Source organism: Hemitrygon akajei, chromosome 6 (assembly GCF_048418815.1).
Source record: "Hemitrygon akajei chromosome 6, sHemAka1.3, whole genome shotgun sequence".
Lineage (NCBI taxonomy): Eukaryota > Metazoa > Chordata > Chondrichthyes > Myliobatiformes > Dasyatidae > Hemitrygon > Hemitrygon akajei.
The window spans coordinates 128,361,589-128,382,036 of NC_133129.1; the positions used below are offsets into that span (position 1 = coordinate 128,361,589).

The 20,448-nt window shown below is 37.8% G+C and overlaps 2 protein-coding genes across 4 annotated transcripts in view; one reads left to right on the forward strand and one right to left on the reverse strand.

The window, feature by feature from the left end:
• The first annotated feature begins 50 nt into the window (after window positions 1–50).
• On the forward strand, window positions 51–14,406 carry mrpl21 (mitochondrial ribosomal protein L21). The gene is made up of 7 exons (XM_073049229.1): window positions 51–134; window positions 1,453–1,513; window positions 6,017–6,102; window positions 6,548–6,711; window positions 9,188–9,240; window positions 12,619–12,728; window positions 14,103–14,406. The coding sequence occupies exons 1-7, from the start codon at window positions 71–73 to the stop codon at window positions 14,165–14,167; spliced, it is 603 nt and encodes a 200-aa protein (XP_072905330.1). The 5' UTR covers window positions 51–70; the 3' UTR covers window positions 14,168–14,406.
• An 854-nt stretch (window positions 14,407–15,260) lies between these two features.
• Window positions 15,261–20,448, reverse strand: part of cracr2b (calcium release activated channel regulator 2B) — a 153,809-nt gene continuing 148,621 nt past the window's right edge. For all 3 annotated transcript variants that reach the window (XM_073049228.1, XM_073049225.1, XM_073049227.1), the window contains 2 exons: window positions 20,077–20,153; window positions 15,261–18,529 (listed from right to left, as the gene is read on the reverse strand). In XM_073049228.1, the coding sequence (XP_072905329.1) occupies window positions 18,442–18,529; window positions 20,077–20,153 (165 nt within the window). In that variant the 3' untranslated portion in view covers window positions 15,261–18,441. The remainder of the gene's footprint in view (window positions 18,530–20,076; window positions 20,154–20,448) is intronic.

Below are 20,448 nucleotides of genomic sequence, written 5' to 3' on the forward strand. Positions count from 1 at the left end.
CCTGAACGACCGTTCCGCCGAAGCCGCGGGACCTATTTCCATACGGACCAGTGACGTTTACGCCGCGGAGATGGCGGCAGTGAATTGTGCGAGGCTGGTTGGTAACTGGAATTGGTGTCGGATCCGGACTGCTGGTAAGGGCAGTATGTCCTGAGGAGGGGTCGGGACAGGTTCATGGAGAGGTGGCGGGTTGGGGGGAGATGATGAAAGTTTCCGAGGGTCTAGAGGTGGTGCGTTGGGAGGAGGTAATGGAGAGGTAGAGGCGGTAATTGGATGTGAGATGAGGGAAGGTTAGTGGGATGTGTTGATGGTGACATGAAAAGACTAGAGAGGGGATGATGGAGAGGTGAGCTGGCAGATAGGGTCAGGGGTGGAAGGACTGGCGGGCATGGAGAGTGAGGGGATAGAAAGCAACAGCTGGGGCAGGGGTGGAGGGACTGATGGAAGGACTGGCGGGCATGGAGAGTGAGGGGCAGAAGTGCAATGAATGGTCGGTTGTGGATGGTGATAGGGCCGCAGTGCTAGGTGGAGATGTGGAGCTATCAACTAACAGATGATGGATGTTGGTCGAATGGGGTATTGGAGTTGAGGGGGGTGAGGGAAAGTGTTGAAGTGTGCCTTGGTCTATCCAAAGAAATAAAGATTGAGTGTTGTTTTCCCTTTTGGCTTTGTTAAACTGTGACAATTTGCATAATTGTACTTTGAAATTTGTTTTTCTACCCAGCCCAGATTACTACCTTACAAGAATGAGTTTTGTCTTTGTACCAGAATGTATTCCCATACATTTCTTTGTATTGAGCCTCACCTGTCAAATGTGTCCCATTCTATACATTTACTAAAATTGTCTTCTAATTTGTTTTAGACCTGAATTTTAAAAAAGTTTGCTCAATTCCATCACCCTCCCCAAGCAAAATTGGAATTATCCTCAAATTTAAAAAATTGTTGTTGTATACTTTAATATAGTTGTGCAGCTGAGACCTGATGTATGTTTTATTAAGAATCGGCGTGATTTAAATTCCTTTTGTACACTATTTCGCCAGAAAGCCAATGATTCCATATTGTTTACAAACTGTACAACAGCTTGTCTTATACACACAATCCTGGATTTTAATGTACAGAATTCTTGAAGTACATATATGTCACATATTTATAACCCTGAGATTTGTTTTGAATTGTATCAGTATCAAGCTCATATATGTTGATGTAAAGTAACCTGTTCCATCCTGTAGAATGAGGGTAATCTTTTTGACTTTATCATTGAATGAGTAGAGAGATGAACAAAGCAAATTTTTACATTTTTTCCAGAAAGTAAGACCTAGGACCTTGCAATGCCTTGTCATAGAGATTTTGACTGTGAAGTACATGGAATAATCATGGTTTATTCAAAATGTGTACAAGAACTATTTTTTGTGATGTATGTGATATGTAATAAATACTGTTGTCTTTTCATAGTGTCTTCTCTGGCATTCACAGCAAGATATCAGAGTTCTCAAAATAATGCACTCCAACCAAGGTAATTGAGGATTAACATAAATTTGTCAAATGTCATCAATACTTAAGCACATGCAATCATATAACACAGGCAACAGCAGGAGAAACCTTCTCCACTAGCTTTAGGTTGCTTTTCAATTTTTAAAAAATCTATGTAGCAAGGCCCAAATTCAGATAAGAGAACTATGAGAACTGGAGAACTATGAGGCATTTTTCCAGCATTCAAGTCTGAGGGACATGCAGTATTGGTGTTGTAAGTTCATAATTTCTTAAGAATTTGCACCACTCAGAGTCTCCTAATGATAACCTCTAAAACAGTGGTTCCCAAACTTTTTTGGGTTACCACCCCCTTGGCTGTCAAACCACATCCCCCCCCCCCCCCCCCCGCCTTTCTGGCCATTACATTAAAACTAAAGAAGGTTGATCTACGATTCACAGTGAAAGAAAATAGGAATTGTAAATTCAAAGCAGTGACAAATAATTGCAAATATTATTTCTATTTAAAGCTACAAATAAATTGTTTATTTATTTAATTACAGGAAGAACAATTTCCATCAGCAATTTTAGAGTGTACATTAGTAGTCCAACTATTTACTACTTCATTGCTTTTCCTCCTTTTAATGAGATGGATGGGTTTGGTGCAGGGATATCAGCTTCTCCACTCAGGAGGAGTCCCCAAGTCCAGTGATTTGCAGTCTCTTTCATTGCTTTGAAAGAAGTTGGGTGACTGCACTAAAACTGTGTTCCACTAAATATGATGTCAGAAAGGCAATAAAGAACATCTTGACCTTTTTCCACAGCACAGGATAGCATTCAGAAATTTCTTTATGCCACCAAAAGTCTTGATATGATTTTGTTTTAGCCTCAGCTTCTGCTAGAAGTTATTTTGTAGCTAGATCAGTCCTTCCTCCATCGTTCCTTTTAAATCCTTATTACAATTGTTCAAGAATGGATTTATTACCCAATCTGGAATATGGATCGAGAGAAGATCCTGAAATCTCTCTGACATGTCTTTATGCAGCTCACCCAGGAGGGCACAGTATACTTGAAGACCATCATCTGGTATTGTATCTTTCTCTTGCAACTCAGAGGGACTCAGAAATTGGAAAAGGTTGTGACAGTCAGTGTTAGATTTAAATAGGGTTAACTTGGACAGAAATGTGGAGATGACTGTTTTGACTTTGCTAAGATTCACATCATTTCCTTGCAATTGAAGATTGATTTTATTAAACTTTACAAATAATCCTGACAAATAAGCAATGTCATGTCTAAGATTCTTGAGTTGATTACTGAATGAAACATTGGAGTCTTCAAAAAATGTTATCACAGTTTCAAAGAGCACATAAAAACCATCTCAGGCCGTTTCCTTTTGTTAGCCATCTGATTTCTGTCAGAACAGCAAACATTCAAACTGTTTATCATTCGCAATACAAAGCTCTCAAAGTAGCCAAGAATTAAAAGCATGGAGCTTAATTTTATATATCACATTGTTAGGAGTATTTAATGATTTGTTCAGCCAATTACTTAAGTATTTTGCAACAAAATGTTGTCCGTGAATTTCGCCGTAAATGGTAAATATGTTTGGTACAGCTTTTTTCAAGAAAGTAATAACCCCATGGTGGCGTCTTGTCATTGGTAGTACTCCATCTGTTGCACAAGCAAGAGGATTGGTGAGCAAAATATCCTTCTCTTTGGAAAAATTGCTTAACAACCTGAAATATTGACTCTCCCTTTGTATCTGTTTCTAGTCCCCTTGCAAATTACAACTCTTGAACCATGCTTTCATCTTTTATGAAGCAAACATGACCAAGGAGCAAAGATTCATTGCCTGGCAAAGTTAACTTATCCAACTGCAGATCAAATTCTGTTGTCCTGCCTATGTTGCACAGTGTGTCTTCCACATTCTCAGACATTGCATCTATTCGTCTTTGAATATTGAATCTATTTGTATTTAACTACTTGGTCTCATGACTTATTCAAAACAGTCCTCTGAACCTCCTTACTGCTGGCAGGATCGGTTCTCCAATTGTGTGAGCTTTCCAGATTCAGCAATGAGCAATGAAAAGTAGTATGAAGCACGCAAACCATTTCTGTTTTGTTGTGAAATCTTGGCAAACATATTTTCTGAGAGTTTTCCCAAAGTGACAAAACATAAATCCAAATTTTTTACTTTATCAAGAGTGTTCAAAGTTCAACATAAATTTTATTATTAAACTACATATATGTTATCATATACAATCCTGAGATTCATTTTCTAGTGGGGATACAGGGCAAATCTATGGAACAGTAACTATTACATGATCAATGAGAGATTAACCAGAGTGCAGAAGACAACAAACTGTGCATATGTAAATATAAATAAATAGCAATAAGTAACGATAACATGAGATAAAGAGTTTTTAAAAGCAAGATTATTGGTTGTGGGAACATTTCAATGACAGGGCAAGTGAGTGTAGTTATCCTGTTTTATTCAAGAGCCTGATGGTTGAGGGGTAGTGACTATTCTTGAAACTGATGGTGCGAGTGCTGAGGCTCTTGTAGCTTCTTCCTAATGGCAGCAGCAAGGAGAGAGCGTGACCTGGGTGGTGGGAATCTCTGATGGATGCTGCTTTCCTATGACAGCGTTTCATGTAGATGTGGACAATGGTTGGGAGGGCTTTACCCGTGATGGACTGGGTCAAATCCACTACCTTTCATAGGATTTTCCATTCCAAACACCATTTCATAAGTGTTTCCATACTTGGCCCTGACGTAGCCAGTGATTACACTCTCTACTACACATCTGTAGAAGTTTGTCAATGTTTTAGATTTCACACCGAGTCTCCAGACTCCTAAGGAAGCAGAGATGCTGTCATGCTTTCTTCGTAATTGCACTTATGTGCTGGGTCCTGGACAGATACTCTGAGAAAGCAACACGCAAGAATTTCTCCCATCTCTGATCCTCCGATGAGGACTGGCTCATGGACCTCTGGTTTCCCTCTCCTGAAGTCTATAATCAGTTCCTTGGTCTTACTGACAGTGAGTGAGAGGTTGTTGTTATCTTCAAATGTACAAGTAGCCTGGAGCCTAATTCACACACAGGAATTGTGTCATTGTTTGCTTAGAGTATAAGAATCGTACCAGCTAACACTACTACAGTAATGAGCGGCAATAATGTGCAGAGGGTAGGCATAGCAATGACATTATTTCTTCAGTCCAGGTTTCTCATGATATGCCAAATGCAGAAGTGTCACATTGCTTTTCAACAACTATAACATGCTTTGAACAAAGTCTAAAATAATGGTGTGTTAGTAAGAGATGAGGTGATTACATGATCATTGTAATCAGTTACAAGATACTGAGGGTCAAATGCTTAGAATAAGTAATTCATTTCTTAAGTTAAGCCTGCAGTACCTTAGCTGCCCCCCTTGCTACCAAGTACCTCCCATTGTCCCCTTTATCGCCCCCTTAGAAACATCCACCACCCCTTGGGGGGGGGGGGCACAATATCCCCCATTTGGGAACTCCTGCTCTGAAACATACCAACATGGGTCCTCTCATTTTCAAAGCAGCAGCACAAAAAACATATTTAGAATTTTTAGGGATTTTTACATGCTTACTGGCATCTTCAGTTTTCCTGCCTAGCATTCCAGAAGTATTAAGATTGACAGACATTATCTTATGTGATCCCTGCTAGACATGAACAAGATGTGACCTCACATGACAGTAATACAATGCATACATATTCAAAAGCCATCGCCTCTGTGGTTATGGTTGTCATTTGCCACAAGTTTCACCGTTCTCCTATGTACAGACATTTTTCACAGGACAACGGGAGTTAGGTTGTAACTGATCCAAAAATCTCAAACCCAGTACCATTTTTCAAAGGGCAGAAATAAATTTTCCTTATGTAACTGAAAACTAACAAAGAGAGGAATGAATGAACAAGAATGAAAGAATCTATCTGGATGCAGAGGTATTGCCAGAGTCAGACAGAAATCTTCTGGACTCTAACTTCCAGTATTTATTTTGGGGAATTTTTTATATTGTATAAAGGGGATTATTTTTGTTTGGCATTTAACTAGTTTGGCACAACATTGTGGACCAAAGGGCCTGCTCTTGTGTTGTACTGTTCTCTTTTTTTTTCATCAATATGACATCTTTAAGATAAAATTTATGGAACAGCATTATTTAAGTAGTGAATCTATGGAGGTCAGCTGTGAAATTTGAATTATTATCCATATGGATTTAACTGCACACTATTTTAATTGAAAAATAGCTTTGAATGTATTTGTCAATTTGAAAGTCATTTTAAAAGCTTCAGAATACAGTTTCAATACACAACCACAATTTTATGTGTGATTATAACAAAGAATGTGATTGAAGGGTCTCGGCCTGAAACGTTGACGGCGCTTCTCCCTATAGGTGCTGCCTGGCCTGCTGTGTTCCACCAGCATTTTCTGTGTGTTGTTGTTTGAATTTCCAGCATCTGCAGATTTCCTCGTGTTTGACTTAATATTATTTCACTTGGAATCAAATTTGACAGAAAAGAAGCAGTAACATCGTTATCAAAACCACCATGGCCTGAGATTAAATTACCCGATCCCATGGAAGAAGCAAAACATCACTTGGGTAAGATTTGAAATACATACATTGGCTTGAACTTAAGACATAGGATCAGAATTAGACCATTTGGCTCATAGAGTCTGCTCCAGCATTTCAACATGGCTGATCCATTTTCCCTCTCAACCCCATCTTCTAGCCTTCTTCCTGTAACCTTTCATACCCTGAATGATCTTACCAACATGATTTCATTAAATCAAATTTCTACGATTCTGGAATCTGGTCATCATTTCCATAAAGTACTTAAGGTTTAAATTCTGTACTGTCTGTTTTTCGTCAGAGCTAGACTAAATTATAATTTTAAATGTATTCCTATTGAATAACAAAAAATAAAACTGATTTTGACCATTATGCGATTATATATCTGGTGTGACTGTTGTTAAACAAGATCTTTGAAAGTCCTATCCAGTCTCTGTGGTGCCAGTTGAGTCAATTAGATGTATTTTGTTTGCAGAGGTTGTACAAAATGTAAAGGCATTGATCGCCACAGGAGCATATGGCAGACTGTTTGCAGTTGTACACTTTGCAAGTAGACAATGGAAAGTAACCAATGAAGACTTAATTCAGATAGAAAATCACATTGAAGCAGACTGTGGAGACAGGATCAGACTAGAAAAGGTAAGAGACCTTTTTGTAAGCCCATGACCCCTAATGGGGCATAGGCCACCAACAGTAGATCACCAGAGTCCTTTGTCCTGGGCCAGTCTTTAACGTTGTCTCTAGTAGCCCATTTGCTTGGTGTATCCTCCTCCTCCCAGAGATGAGGTCTTTGGAGCTCCTGTTGGTGTTTCTGTAGACTTGGTTTTTACAGAATGGAGTTGTTAGTCTCATGTCTAACCCTCCCCTCGCAGCTGGGCTTGCCCATCCATGGTGGAGTTTGTGGTCCATCGAATCACTTAGAAGATATTACAACTTTAGATAGGGGCTTTGATATTTAACATGTGAGAAACAAATACATGATGAGAAATGCTGACATAGCCCTGGTGAAATTTTTTTTTTCCTTTTTGGAGATTGGACCCACAGAAAACATATGGCCTGATGGTGTCTCTGTCTGTGTCCTTTGATCCATCACAGATCTAAGCGGGGATATTTGCAGACATGTATTTCTCTCTCTGCTTCTATCTGAGGTTCCCACCTACTTTAACAAGATGACTATCATTCTGATAACTTAGAAAACCAGGGTAATATGCCTAAATGACTATTGCATGGTGGCTTGGAGATTCAACATCATGAAGCACTTCAAGAGACTAGTCATGGCACACGTTAACTCCAGCTCCCAGCATTAACCCTTTGTTTACAACTGAAACAGGTCTATGGTACACATCATCTCACTGGCCCAACACATCTCTGGAACATCTGGACAGTAAATACACTTATGTTAGATTATTGTTTATTGACTACAGTTCTGTCTTCGGTACTTTCCAAGTAAACTCATCTCCAAACTCCTAGACCTAGCACTCAATGTCTCCTTTAGCAAATGGATCCTTGACATCCTGACCAACAGACTACAGTCAGTTAGGATAGGCAGTGACAGTTCCACGATGATTCTCAACAATGGTGTTCCACATGACTATGTCCTTAGCTCCCTGCTCTACTCCCTATACATTCACGACTGCATGGCCAGATTCTGCGTGACAAGCCAGATCTCAAAATAACATTGATTCATATTACAGGAAGGAGACAGATAGCTAGTCACATAAGACTATAAAACATAGGAGCAGAATTAGCCTTTTCAGCCCATTTGGTCTGCTCCTTCTTTCAATCATGGTTAATTAGAAGGCCTGAGGTGTAGGGAAAGGTTGGCTATGCTGGATCTTAGATTGCTCATCCTTCCTGCAGCTCCCACTCTCATTTGCACAGGAATCTTAGATCTGTTGGACAAGTTGTCATGGTGTCATGACAACAACCTTTACCTTAATCTCAGCAAATCCAAAGAACTATGCATTGATTTCAGGAAGGGGTCCAGGCATGGGAGCGGTACACATTCTCCTGTTAACATTGACTGTGCTGAGGCAAGACAGTTGAGAACTTCAAGTTCCTAGAAGCCAATGTCACCAATAGCACGTTCTGGTCCAACCATCACTCAAACAACCACCAAGAAACCTCACCAGGGCCTGTACTTCTTCAGAAGACTAAAGAAATGTAGCATGCCTTCTTTGATCCCCCCCTCCCCCCCCCCCCCACCAATTTCAATCAATGTATCATCCTATTCAGATGTACCGTGGCTTGGTACGGCAGCTTCTCTGACCATGACCACAAGAAACTGCAGAGAGCTGTGGAAACAGCTGGGCATGTCACGGAAACCAGCCATCCTTACATGGACTCTGTCTCACTTCTCACTGCCTCAGTAAAGCAGCTAGCATAATTAAAGACCCCAACCACCCTGCACATTCTCTCTCTCTCTCTCTCTCTCTCTCTCTCTCTCTCTCTCTCTCTCTCTCTCTCTCTCTCTCTCTCTCTCTCTCTCTCTCTCTCTCCCCCTCCCTCTCCCTCCCTCCCTCTCCCCCTCCCCCTCCCCCTCCCCCTCCCCCTCCCCCTCCCCCTCCCCCTCCCCCTCCCCCTCCCCCTCCCCCTCCCCCTCCCCCTCCCCCTCCCCCTCCCTCTCCCCCTCCCCCTCCCTCTCCCCCTCCCTCTCTCTCCCTCCCCCCCTCTCTCCCTCCCCCCTCTCCCTCTCTCTCTTCCTCCCCCCTCTCCCTCTCTCTCTTCCTCCCCCCCCTCCCTCTCTCTCTTCCTCCCCCCCTCCCTCTCTCCCTCTCTCTTCCTCCCCCTCCCCCCACTGGGCCAAAGACACAAAAGCCTCAAAGCACATGCCAAGGTTCCATGACAACTCCTATTTCAGTTGTAATACTTTTAAACAGTTCCGCTGTACAATGAGATAAACTCCTGATATCTCAATCTATCTCATTATGACCTTCACCTTATCGTTTGTCTACACTGCACTTTCTCTGTAACTGTAACATTTTATTCTGCATTCTGTTATTTTAACTTGTACTTCCCCAGTGTACTGCAATAATGAATTGATGAGTATGAGCAAAGTGCAAGATGTTTTTAATATGTGAAAATAATACACCAACTTATTGTTTTCTTTGCACAGGTTCTGTTAGTTGGTGGGGATAATTTCACACTCATCGGAAGACCACTTCTTGGGTAAGGTTTAGTTTATAAATCAACGAGATAGCCTAGTCGTCCAAAGGTAATCTTATTTATGCTATGCATATGCAATAGCTTTTGAAATTTACCAGGAAGATTGAATTATAAAATCAGCTTTATTGTGACAATTTCACTTGCATTGTAATTGCATTTAAAAAGTAATCAAATTGTAGTTGCTTTTCTCATTCCACAATTGATACACAGCTTGACTACCTTGAATCCAGCAATCAGTTATCTGGTTCCACCGCTGGTTTGAACATAATTTTCCACAACGTTTGAAAGTCTTGACAAGATTCAGAAATTGAACAACGAATCTTCTCTAAATCTATTAACATGACATAACGTCACATAACCATTGAGCATCAGTAGGAGGAAAACATCTTTCCATTTTAAAAAAAACGCCCTCCTAGCTATAAGAGAACTAAAGGCCAAAATATGTAAATCTTCTGTTTAATACCTTGACCTGCAACAATACCGAATAGGGCCGTCAGAGGGTTAGGCTTAAAATTGACTTTAAAAAGTAAGGAAAAAGTTTGAAAAACTTCCTTCCAATATTTTTCAAGATTCGGACAAGTCAAAAACATATGAATTAATGAAGCTTCTCCATTATTACATCTGTCACAGTAGGGAGAAATATCTGAATAAAAGTGAGATAGCTTATCTTTAGTCATGTGAGCTCTATGTACCACCTTTCAAACATTGTGGGGACCTTTTCTGAATTAGATAGATAGATAGATAGATACTTTATTCATCCCCATGGGGAAATTCAACTTTTTTCCAATGTCCCATACACTTGTTGTAGCAAAACTAATTACATACAATACTTAACTCAGTAAAAAATATGATATGCATCTAAATCACTATCTCAAAAAGCATTAATAATAGCTTTTAAAAAGTTCTTAAGTCCTGGCGGTAGAATTGTAAAGCCTAATGGCATTGGGGAGTATTGACCTCTTCATCCTGTCTGAGGAGCATTGCATCGATAGTAACCTGTCGCTGAAACTGCTTCTCTGTCTCTGGATGGTGCTATGTAGAGGATGTTCAGAGTTATCCATAATTGACCGTAGCCTACTCAGCGCCCTTCGCTCAGCTACCGATGTTAAACTCTCCAGTACTTTGCCCACGACAGAGCCCGCCTTCCTTACCAGCTTATTAAGACGTGAGGCGTCCCTCTTCTTAATGCTTCCTCCCCAACACGCCACCACAAAGAAGAGGGCGCTCTCCACAACTGACCTATAGAACATCTTCAGCATCTCACTACAGACATTGAATGACGCCAACCTTCTAAGGAAGTACAGTCGACTCTGTGCCTTCCTGCACAAGGCATCTGTGTTGGCAGTCCAGTCTAGCTTCTCGTCTAACTGTACTCCCAGATACTTGTAGGTCTTAACCTGCTCCACACATTCTCCATTAATGATCACTGGCTCCATATGAGGCCTAGATCTCCTAAAGTCCACCACCATCTTTATTTTCAAAACCTTCAATTCATTGTTTAAACTCAGATGTTGGCTATTATTAATTTTTATTATATGAGAAGGTATTTACCTTCCTTTCTCCTTAATGATCAGCTTCAGTCTTGGTAGGAGTTAGATTCTATTTTTTGTAATAAATTAGTATATTTCAATATAACTTGAGTAACTTAAATGAATATGGGGTAATGAGATTGTTATTATGGACGGATATAATGTAATTGGTAGTTTTTAAAATCTTTTTTGACATTTTATATACACTTTCATGTACTCTGTATTCTATGTAGAAACTAATTTTAAAAAATTGGAAAAAAAAACATAATTTTCAACAGCTTAATTTCAATTTTCTTGTATCATAGTGCCAAACCATCGCCAGTGTTTTTGTAGTGCCATTAGCAGAATCAGCAGTTGGCACGAACTTTAAAGGAAGCAAGTCATTCTTCTGTGTTATTCTGCATTTATTTTTATAACCATTGCTTATCAAGTTCATCGTGTCTTCATTGAATAAAGGAAGTGCCTCTTGTGTAAAGTGCATGCACCATATGTTATCTATACATGATAAGTGGAAGTTCTGAAAAAACTCAACAGTGGTGTGTCTGTGAAAAGCATATGCAACTTGTATAACATTGGCTCTTCCACAGTTTATGATATAAAGAAACAAAATGAAAAGTCGCTCAAGTTCTTTGCTGACAGTGAATCAAAAAACAGATGTGCATAAAAAAACAATGAAAGATGGAAGTTGTTCACAGCTAGTTGAAGTACTCATAAAGTGGTTTAAACTCCACCTCCGTGAAGGTGGAGAACTGTCAGGGGAGATAGTGAAGCAAAATTGTTTCATGAAGAATAAGGACTGGATTATGAGTGTTATTACAGTGAAGGGTGGCTTCAGCATTTCAAGCAGCAACATGGCATAAAACTTTGTGAAGTATGATGAAAAATTGTCAGCAAAGAAGGTGCTGAGTTTGTTAAGTTAGTTTCTGGTGAAGTTAGTCTCAAGCAGGCCTACAAAGCGAGCAAAACAGCCGTATGTTGCTGTTGTACTCGAAGCCAAACACAGACTACAAAGAATGTAGAATCACTGACAGGTTATAAAGCATCTAAAGATCGTATCACGTGTTGGCTGCTCTAATGCTGCAGGAACCCACAGGTGTAAGATGTTAGTTTACATCTCAGAGCTTCTAAAGGTACAAAGCAGTTTCCAGTAATTTACCGTGTCAACAAACAAGGGTGGATTACAATGTTTATTTATTTCATCCTAACATAACCACCTGTGATTCAGCAAAAACCATTGATCCAGTACTACATAGTGCCAATCATTCTGAATTTATGGAGGTCAGTCTGTACTATTTTGCAGATGGACATGATGATTACTTGTTCTTCAGTCAGAACTATCTTTTCATGTACTTGTGATTTACTTGAGAGCAGCTTGTGTAATCTTTGAAGTGGAGATGATTTTTTGGTTCATGGGAGATAGTAGTTTGCATTAGCCATTATCTTAATGACGGGAGAGTATTTTCAGTTTATAGCACAACTCATTGGAGAATTTTTATACATTGGCAATGGGCAAATTGACAACCATTCTTCCATCTATTTGCACCCATAAATTTATGATGGATAGCAAATATCTGAAGTCTTGAATTTTAACTCACTTTCATGCTTAATTATCAAGCATGACTGATGGAGGCTTTCTATGCATGGTTGCTTTCAAATTAAACATTGAGTCAAGATCGCTGACAATTAGTGTCTGTGCTTTAAAAGTAATTTATTGAAGTCATAACAATAGAATATATGATGTGATTTTTTTAAATTTAATGGCATGTTGAGAATCAAAATGGGGTGTCTATTTCTTAGTTTATAAAGGCCTAGATGATGTTTTTGTATGTTGGAGGCATTATATAAAAGCAAGTTGTTGTTCGCACCTTGTACGAGTGGAAGCAACAGTCATCGAGAAGACAGAATCTTGGCCTAGAGTACACTTCAGATTTAAACAAAGGAAGCGTTACCGGAGGACAAAAAGTAAGTTAGATCATCAGCGTTTTAGTGATGTGAACAAGCGATTTAATTATGCATTGTAACTAAATTTGTTCTTTCTAAGTTAAACAGCAAATGTTAATGCCCAATTCAGATTTCCTGCTTGTATCACTTCTGCATTTGAAAGTATGAAAACTCTGATAATTCCACAAAGGCCTTCACACTCTTCTCTCCTATCAGATGCCTTCTTCTCCAGCCTTTTACCTTTCCTACCCACGTGGCTTCACCTATCACCTAGCTAATCTTCCTTCCCTTCCCTCCATCTTTTATTCTGTGTCTTCCCCCTTTCTTTACAGTCCTGAAGAAGAGTCTCGGGCCAAAATGTCAATTGTTTATCTGTATCCTTAGAGGCTATCTGACCTGCTGTGTGTGTTTCACAAAGCAGCTTCCTACAGAGTTTGATTTTGCGTTATTCATGCATGATAATAGAGTTATAGAGAACTGCAGCACAGAAACAGGCCCTTCAGCCCATCTAGTCTGTGCCAAAATATTTATTCTGCCTAATCCCATCGGTTTGCACCTGGACCATAACTCAACATACCCCTCCCATCCATATACTTATCCAAGCTTCTCTTAAATGTTGAAATCAAACCCACATTCACCACTTCCGCTGACACTTCATTCCACATTCTCATCACCCTCTGAGAGAAGTTCCCCCTGTGTTCCCCTTAACCCATGATCTCTAGCTCTAGTCTCGTTCAACCTGACCAGAAAAGGCCTGCTTTCATTTGGCCTATCTATACCCCTATCTATATAATTTTATATACCTATGCATACATTTTAACGGCTCAGCTCCAGACTTTGTCACCTTGGTTTAAGCATGGTCAAAACGACCTGAAATCTGTAGGTGAGGTCACAGTTGCTGATGATAACTGGACATTTGGCCAAGTGTGGCAACAAGGAGCTTTGGTAAAAATGGCACAAAGGAAGATGATTTAAGATCATTGGATTGCAGAGATCTCAGCTGCAGGTGGCCGAAGACAATGTCCTAAAACTTAGCCCCAGTCATTGCTTTATCAAGGACGTTTGCCCCTCACAGGATTGGAAGTGGAGGTGTTCACTGATGATTGCACATTGTTCTATTCTATTTGCTGAGGAGCAAATGAGGCAGCCCACGTCAGCACTTAGCAATGTTCTGGTATAACAATCCGAAACATCATTTTTAATCCATTTTAAATCTATGTGTCATTCTTCGTGATTGCTTCATTTAAGTATTTTTCTTAATACCAATACAGTAATTCATTTTGCTATTGAGTAGCAATAGAATCGTCCCAATTTTTTCTTCAACTTTTTTTTTCAATTCTCTGTATAATGTTCCATTTAAGTCAAATTTTTCATTTGTTGCTTTTTTTTTTGCAGTAAATGTGCAACCTCAGACTGTTCTCAGAATCAACACAGTTGAGGTTGCTCCAGCTCTGGACTGAGAGTGCTAGCAATTTTGAGTCCACAAGGCGAAAGAAAGATGGCATTGTGTAAACCTAGAGATCCAGATACATGAACTGCATTTCCAGTACCTTGCAATCATTTTGTGTGCATCATAGTTTGAGTTGTTTCCATAGTGAATTTAAATTCCTGTTGCATAAAGTCCTTTACATGTTCTTTTCTCAGTTATCTGTACTAAAGTACTGCAAAATGTGAAAATAAATATTTTTATGGAATCTGATTCTTGAAGTCCTCTTTAAATGTTGTTAGGAATTTGACCCAACAGAGCGAGATCTGCATCATATGTCATTGAGACTGGGCCAGTAGACTATAAAGTCAGTGTTCTCTGTGAGTAATTATGCTGCAATACAAGTTTACTTGTTGATAGACATGTAGACCATCATTGGTAACAATAGAATATTGTTATATTACATTGAAATTAACTGACAGGGGCAGTAAATTTTCAGTGTGAATCTGAATATTAACTATCAACAAGCAGTTCATACACAGCCATGCTTTACATAATTTCTCACTGTCAGTTCAATTTGATATTTTTCCCCTTGTGTCCAAGTAGCAGTGTGCTTTGTTCATTATGTCATCATTACTGCAGGCAGAACAAAAATACTTGATAGCTTTGATAAAAGAAAATTTGAGAGGAAAACTGAAAAACAGTCCTCTGATGACTGGAAAAGCAATTGGAAAATAAATTTGAACTGGGGGTCTGTTGATTAGTTGCTTAATATTTCTAATTGTAGCTGAGATAAAGATGAAAAATGCTGTGGAAAATCTCAGCAGGTCAGACAACAGCTGTAGAAATGCAAAACAGTTAACATTTCTGCTTGCAGACCCTTCAGCATTTTCTGTGTTTATTTTTTAATTTCAGATCTCGGCATCTGCAGCTTTTTGATTTTCAGTAACTGGGATGTTTTGGTTGTCGCAGACACAAATGTAACTTGTATAAAGGAAGTTGAGGATGGGGGTTACGAAGAAATGAATTACTAATGTACTGTGGACAAAATCAAATGAAATTCTCATCAATAAATTAATCTGCATGGTGCAAGTTTCAAGGATTAAAATACCAGCTTTGAGACCATGTTTTAAGTAATTCCTTTTATTTGCTATTTTTTTAAATAAATCTATTTTAACATGATCAAATTCCTAGACAAACTGTACTAAAATAAACAAGATATCGTTACTAGTACCCCAGTCTAACAAATACTATTGCAAATAAAAGAACTTGTGTTTATTTAGACCATGATGCTTCTGTATGAAGCTCACGAGAGACAAACACCAAAGGAGATTAATGAACAGTATGTCCAATAACATTATGAAACAAATATATCTGTTTTTGCTATTGATTAAGTGTTGGCCAGTGACTGGTTCATATTATAAAGCAATCTTGAAGATATGTCCCAATAGAGGAGTAATATTTACTTAATTCCATATTGCAGTACCACAGTCCCTCAGCTTCACCAGCTTAGATTAACCCCTTCAGTACGGAATGGTAGTTTAGCCATGACGGTTGATACCACTGTAGTTAAATTTCCAAATAAGTTTCCCAACCTGATCAGGAAGTGAGAGTTCAAATCCATCATAACAACTGGAGAATTAAAATTCAAGTTAATTATATAAATCTGAAATTATTATTGATTATATTAAAGTACAGTATTTTTTGTAAATAAAAATCTTTCTAGTTTATTTTATTATCTGATCCAGCTAATGCAACCCCCAAAACCACTACTGAAATGTGCAATCGTGAATGCTTGACAGCATTATTACTGACATCCATACGTTAATGATTTATTCATTCATCTACTGGCTCAGAAGTAAGGCTACTAGCAATTAAGCTACAACAATAATTATGAGGAAAATAAAAGCAGTTCCTCTGATTGTGTCTGCAGTTAATAATTGGAGTTCACGAGACACATGTAGTCTGTTACATAATTAATTCAATCTTTGTTTTTAAAAGAAATTTGGAAATTGGAAACCTGGTTCCTTAGAAGTCATTGCAAAGCTGTCATTACAAGTATTTCCAAGCCATTAACTACATTCCTTTTCTAATCTGATCTTTATGTCTCTCTAGTATTATAACAGCAATTTGACCCTCAAGCCTGAAGTGTCTGAAAAATCAATCAGTAACATTAAATAACTTACACAGCATCATTGCTGCAGTCCAGGTAAACACCAACCACTAGTTCTAAAGCATCTAAAAGAATAGCCTTTATCAATAATGAATGAAAAGGAAAAGTATGGGATATGGCCCAGCTAAAGTCAATAGCTTTGGTATATAACAGGAGAGGATATTTATTTTTTGATTTTTCTGAGCTAGAGATCACTAGAATTGATTGAATGCATTGTGCAATTTTAACAGCCACAGGAAAGAAACAAAAGAGTATTTCATGAATTCTTCATAACATATAGGCCTAAAATCATGTTTTTTTTCAAATATTACAAGCCATTTCAGATTTTAATATAAATTGTAAAAGATATGAAAAGACCTCCCTATAAAATTTCCTAAGATACTCCATATTAAATTTTTCTTTGCATTTAATGAAACTTTTTTTGTGAGTTCCTCCATAAATGCAAGTTCTTTGTAAGTGATGGGGATACACCAATAGCTACATCCAACATATTTGAAATTGCACAAGTGCGTGGCTGTCCACCAGATACATGTCAGCAGAAATAAATACTTTGATGGATAGTAATGATGGCTCAACTTCTATCAAAACACGAATTCACATTACATTTCTGAGGAGTGATAAAATACTTTATACACAACTTCTGGACATCTACACATTGACATACATAAAAGATTAAAAACCAAAGCCATTCATTGGGCAGTAACTGAGTCAGACAAAACGTACCCTATATTTTAGAATTAACTTCTGATGAAAGGTCCTTAAACATGTAACATTAACACTTATAAAATGTTGCCTGATCTGAATATTTCCATCAAGTTCTGTTTGTATATATAATTTCAAAGATCCTGAGTATTTTGTGTTAACATTTTTTTTGTTGCTGAATCAATATCTGCTTTAAATTTTACTCTGAACATGGTTCAAAGCAACTAAATAAAAACAACCTGTTAGCATGAAAGTAGAGGAAATGGGCTTGAATTTAATAGCCTCCCAAGCAATAGAAAAATAATAGTCGTATCTTGTACAGCACAATGCCCTTGCCAACCTTTTTGCCCATCTACATTAATCCCATTTGTCCACAATAGGCTATTTGCTTTGATGCCTCACGTACATGGCAGAGAATCCAGAAACAATACATGTTATAAAAATATTCAGTCTCCCTGTAACAAAACAGTTTTAAATACAGTAGTGTAATTATTTTAACTTTGTTGCTTTTAAATACGTACTAATGAGATACCTTGAAAATTGTTAAGATCTTTCAAAAAGAACAAATTGATTACTTTGGACATACCAAATCCCTCTTGAGTACTCTGCTCACACCTACAATTTCACTTAATGTTTGGCACAGCCAATTCTAAATAATAGCAAAGAATTTCCAGCTAAAGTACAATGAATTTTTCCATTGCAAAGATATTTTAACTGTACCCTTATACTGTGGACAGATCTTAACCATTAAAGTTGGGACAAACATATTGCAGTTTGATGTTAATCTTATAGCTTACATGGTTTTCTAGGGTCTACAGAGTTTTAAGCAGAGCTCAATATAATTTTGTAGAACAAATTTACATTTTGTTCACTTTATATGGATTTTGTCATTAAAACTATTTCCAGAAATATACTTCCTATTTGACCAACAGAGTACTGTTTGCAGTACTCACATTACATGGCTTATACAAAACCATCTCAATATCTTAAGAAGCCTGTACCTATATATTTGTGCAGAAAATTTAAGTTTCAGCAAACCTATCCACAGGATTGCTTGGCATCTTCATTTAGTGTGAACCTCAAAATTACATCTGCTCTTTACAGAATCTGGCTCATTAATGGGTGAATGCTACAGGAAACATCATCTACGAGAAAAGGCAATGCATTCTGTTAATACTGCCATAGTTTGGCTATGTACAGATGCATTTGCACTAAAATTAAGTGTTTACTTAAAACTCCATCTCTTATCTATTGCCAGATTTTATTTCATGAAATAGCTATTTATGAGACACTAGAAACAAAAACAATGATTAGAAAGAAAAATGTGGTAAAACATTGAGAGCAAGTCCTGTAGCTCAGAAATGTCTGATGAGATCGTAAATGCATTCAAGCATCTAATTTAGCTGGGAGTAGTGGTTCTTCTTTGTTCAATTTCATTTGCAGCAGCCTTTTTTCTTGTCACAGACATCATCTAAACGCAAGGCATCTTCTCTCTGTTTGTCTTCCTGTTCACTTAATAATCTGGAAACAGTTGTTTTAAGAAGTGTTTAATTAAAAATATTATTTTTTAATGAGTCCTCTGCCTGTACACCTTACTGTGATAGAATATGTTTCACAAGAACATGCCAACTGGTTAGATTGTATGTAGAAAAAGAGATCCTTAAGCCTTTGCTGAACATGTTCCATTATTTAAATTACAGTTTAATATAGTGTAGCTTGAATCACAGTAGATTTGACTTTGTTTGAATTTTGTCCAGTTGCACTGTATTTCAGATTTTCACTGCAGTTCAAATTCCATTATCCAATGCACTGCAGTCTAAAGCTCTCCAATTTGCCTCATCTAATATATAAAATATTTATGCCTTTTCATCAAGCTTTGGTCTTTTGTCCTAATGTACTCTTTGGCTTAATATAACATTTTTGGCTGATGATGTTCTTATGAAGTGCCTTGGGTGCTTTACTACCCTAATGGTGCCATTCAAATTCAGATAGTTTGAATCACAATGGCTACTGTACGTGTTAATACATTTTTGAACAAACTTTCCAAATCCAGCTATTTATTGCTTTAAAAATGAATTCTGTAATTGGTGAATATATTATCAACTTCATAAGTCAAATGTTATGGCCCTGCGTGGAACTAAAGATAAATCAAGTTCTCCAAACCAGTGTTTGGAGGCTTAGTCAAAATTCCCATCTTTAACCCACTTTGTTAACAGCTTGAGCAACTGGTTAGGTGGACTCCTTCTTCCCCATTCCTTCTCCCCAAACTTACATAATTCTCCAGGAACCCAAGTTGATACAAGTTTAGTGATTTCTGTAGCATAATCAAACTGCTTAATATTCCTACCAGTTTGCTGCGATACCTAAATCATGCAAAACTTCCTCTCATAGTTGCTGCATAATTATAGTTAATATGTGGCTTTACCACATATTGAATGTATACTTTAGAAAATTATGTAAAATACCACAAGAATTTCACAGATAACTGGTTATCGTTTAAAGCATCAAACAGTAATTTCAGCACCAATTTTCATGTGCATATATAAAAATATTGAAATACTTATAAAAAGATCTGGATGGCTGAATTTAACTTGTTTGTCACAAGAAGATTCAAATCACCTATCACCAGGTGGTAATTTTTTCCTCAGTATTGACGATTTAAAATGTCAGCCTTGGGTAAGACATGGTACTCTTAACTACAGATTAGAAGGCTGACATTCAGACTCACTCCAGAGACTAAGCATAAAATCTGGGCTGATAGTCAAGAGCACAGCATTGTCAGAGGTTTCATCTTTGAGATGAGATGTTAAACCCCAGCTATGTCTGCCCTCTCAGGAGCTTGCAAATAATTGGACAGCAATCTTGATATTTCACATTTTTCAATATGTAAAGGGCATGAAATGCTGGACACATTTGACATATTGATCCACCATCTAGAGGGCATGAAATACTTAATAGTCTTCATTCTTCCTTTATCAATGGCAAAGCTGATAAAAACAGACAGATTTGAAACAGTTTTATTATTTCAGGCAAACTTATTTCTGATCCAAATATAAACCCCAATTTACCTTGCCACTTGCATCAGTGGTTCCATTATGTTGTATCCCGATCTGGCACTGCATTCATAGAAAATTGTGTTGTACTCCTAATATAAAAATACAATTTCACCAATCAGTATTTTACAGATATTGCATGTGTTACGATGCAAACTTTAAACACAGATTAGATGATAAGATGAAAATATCTTCTTTACAACGTGATGTGATAAATGCATTACTGAAACCCCTGAGTGAAATGCCCATTTCTGTGCTGGACCTCAAACTGGTTGTAAGAAACAGTGGATAAAGTAGAGTATAGATGCTTCCAATGGATTAGCAAGTTGTTTTTGTATTTTCAAGTCACCCAGGGATTTGTTTTACATCCAATAAGTTCTACAGTAG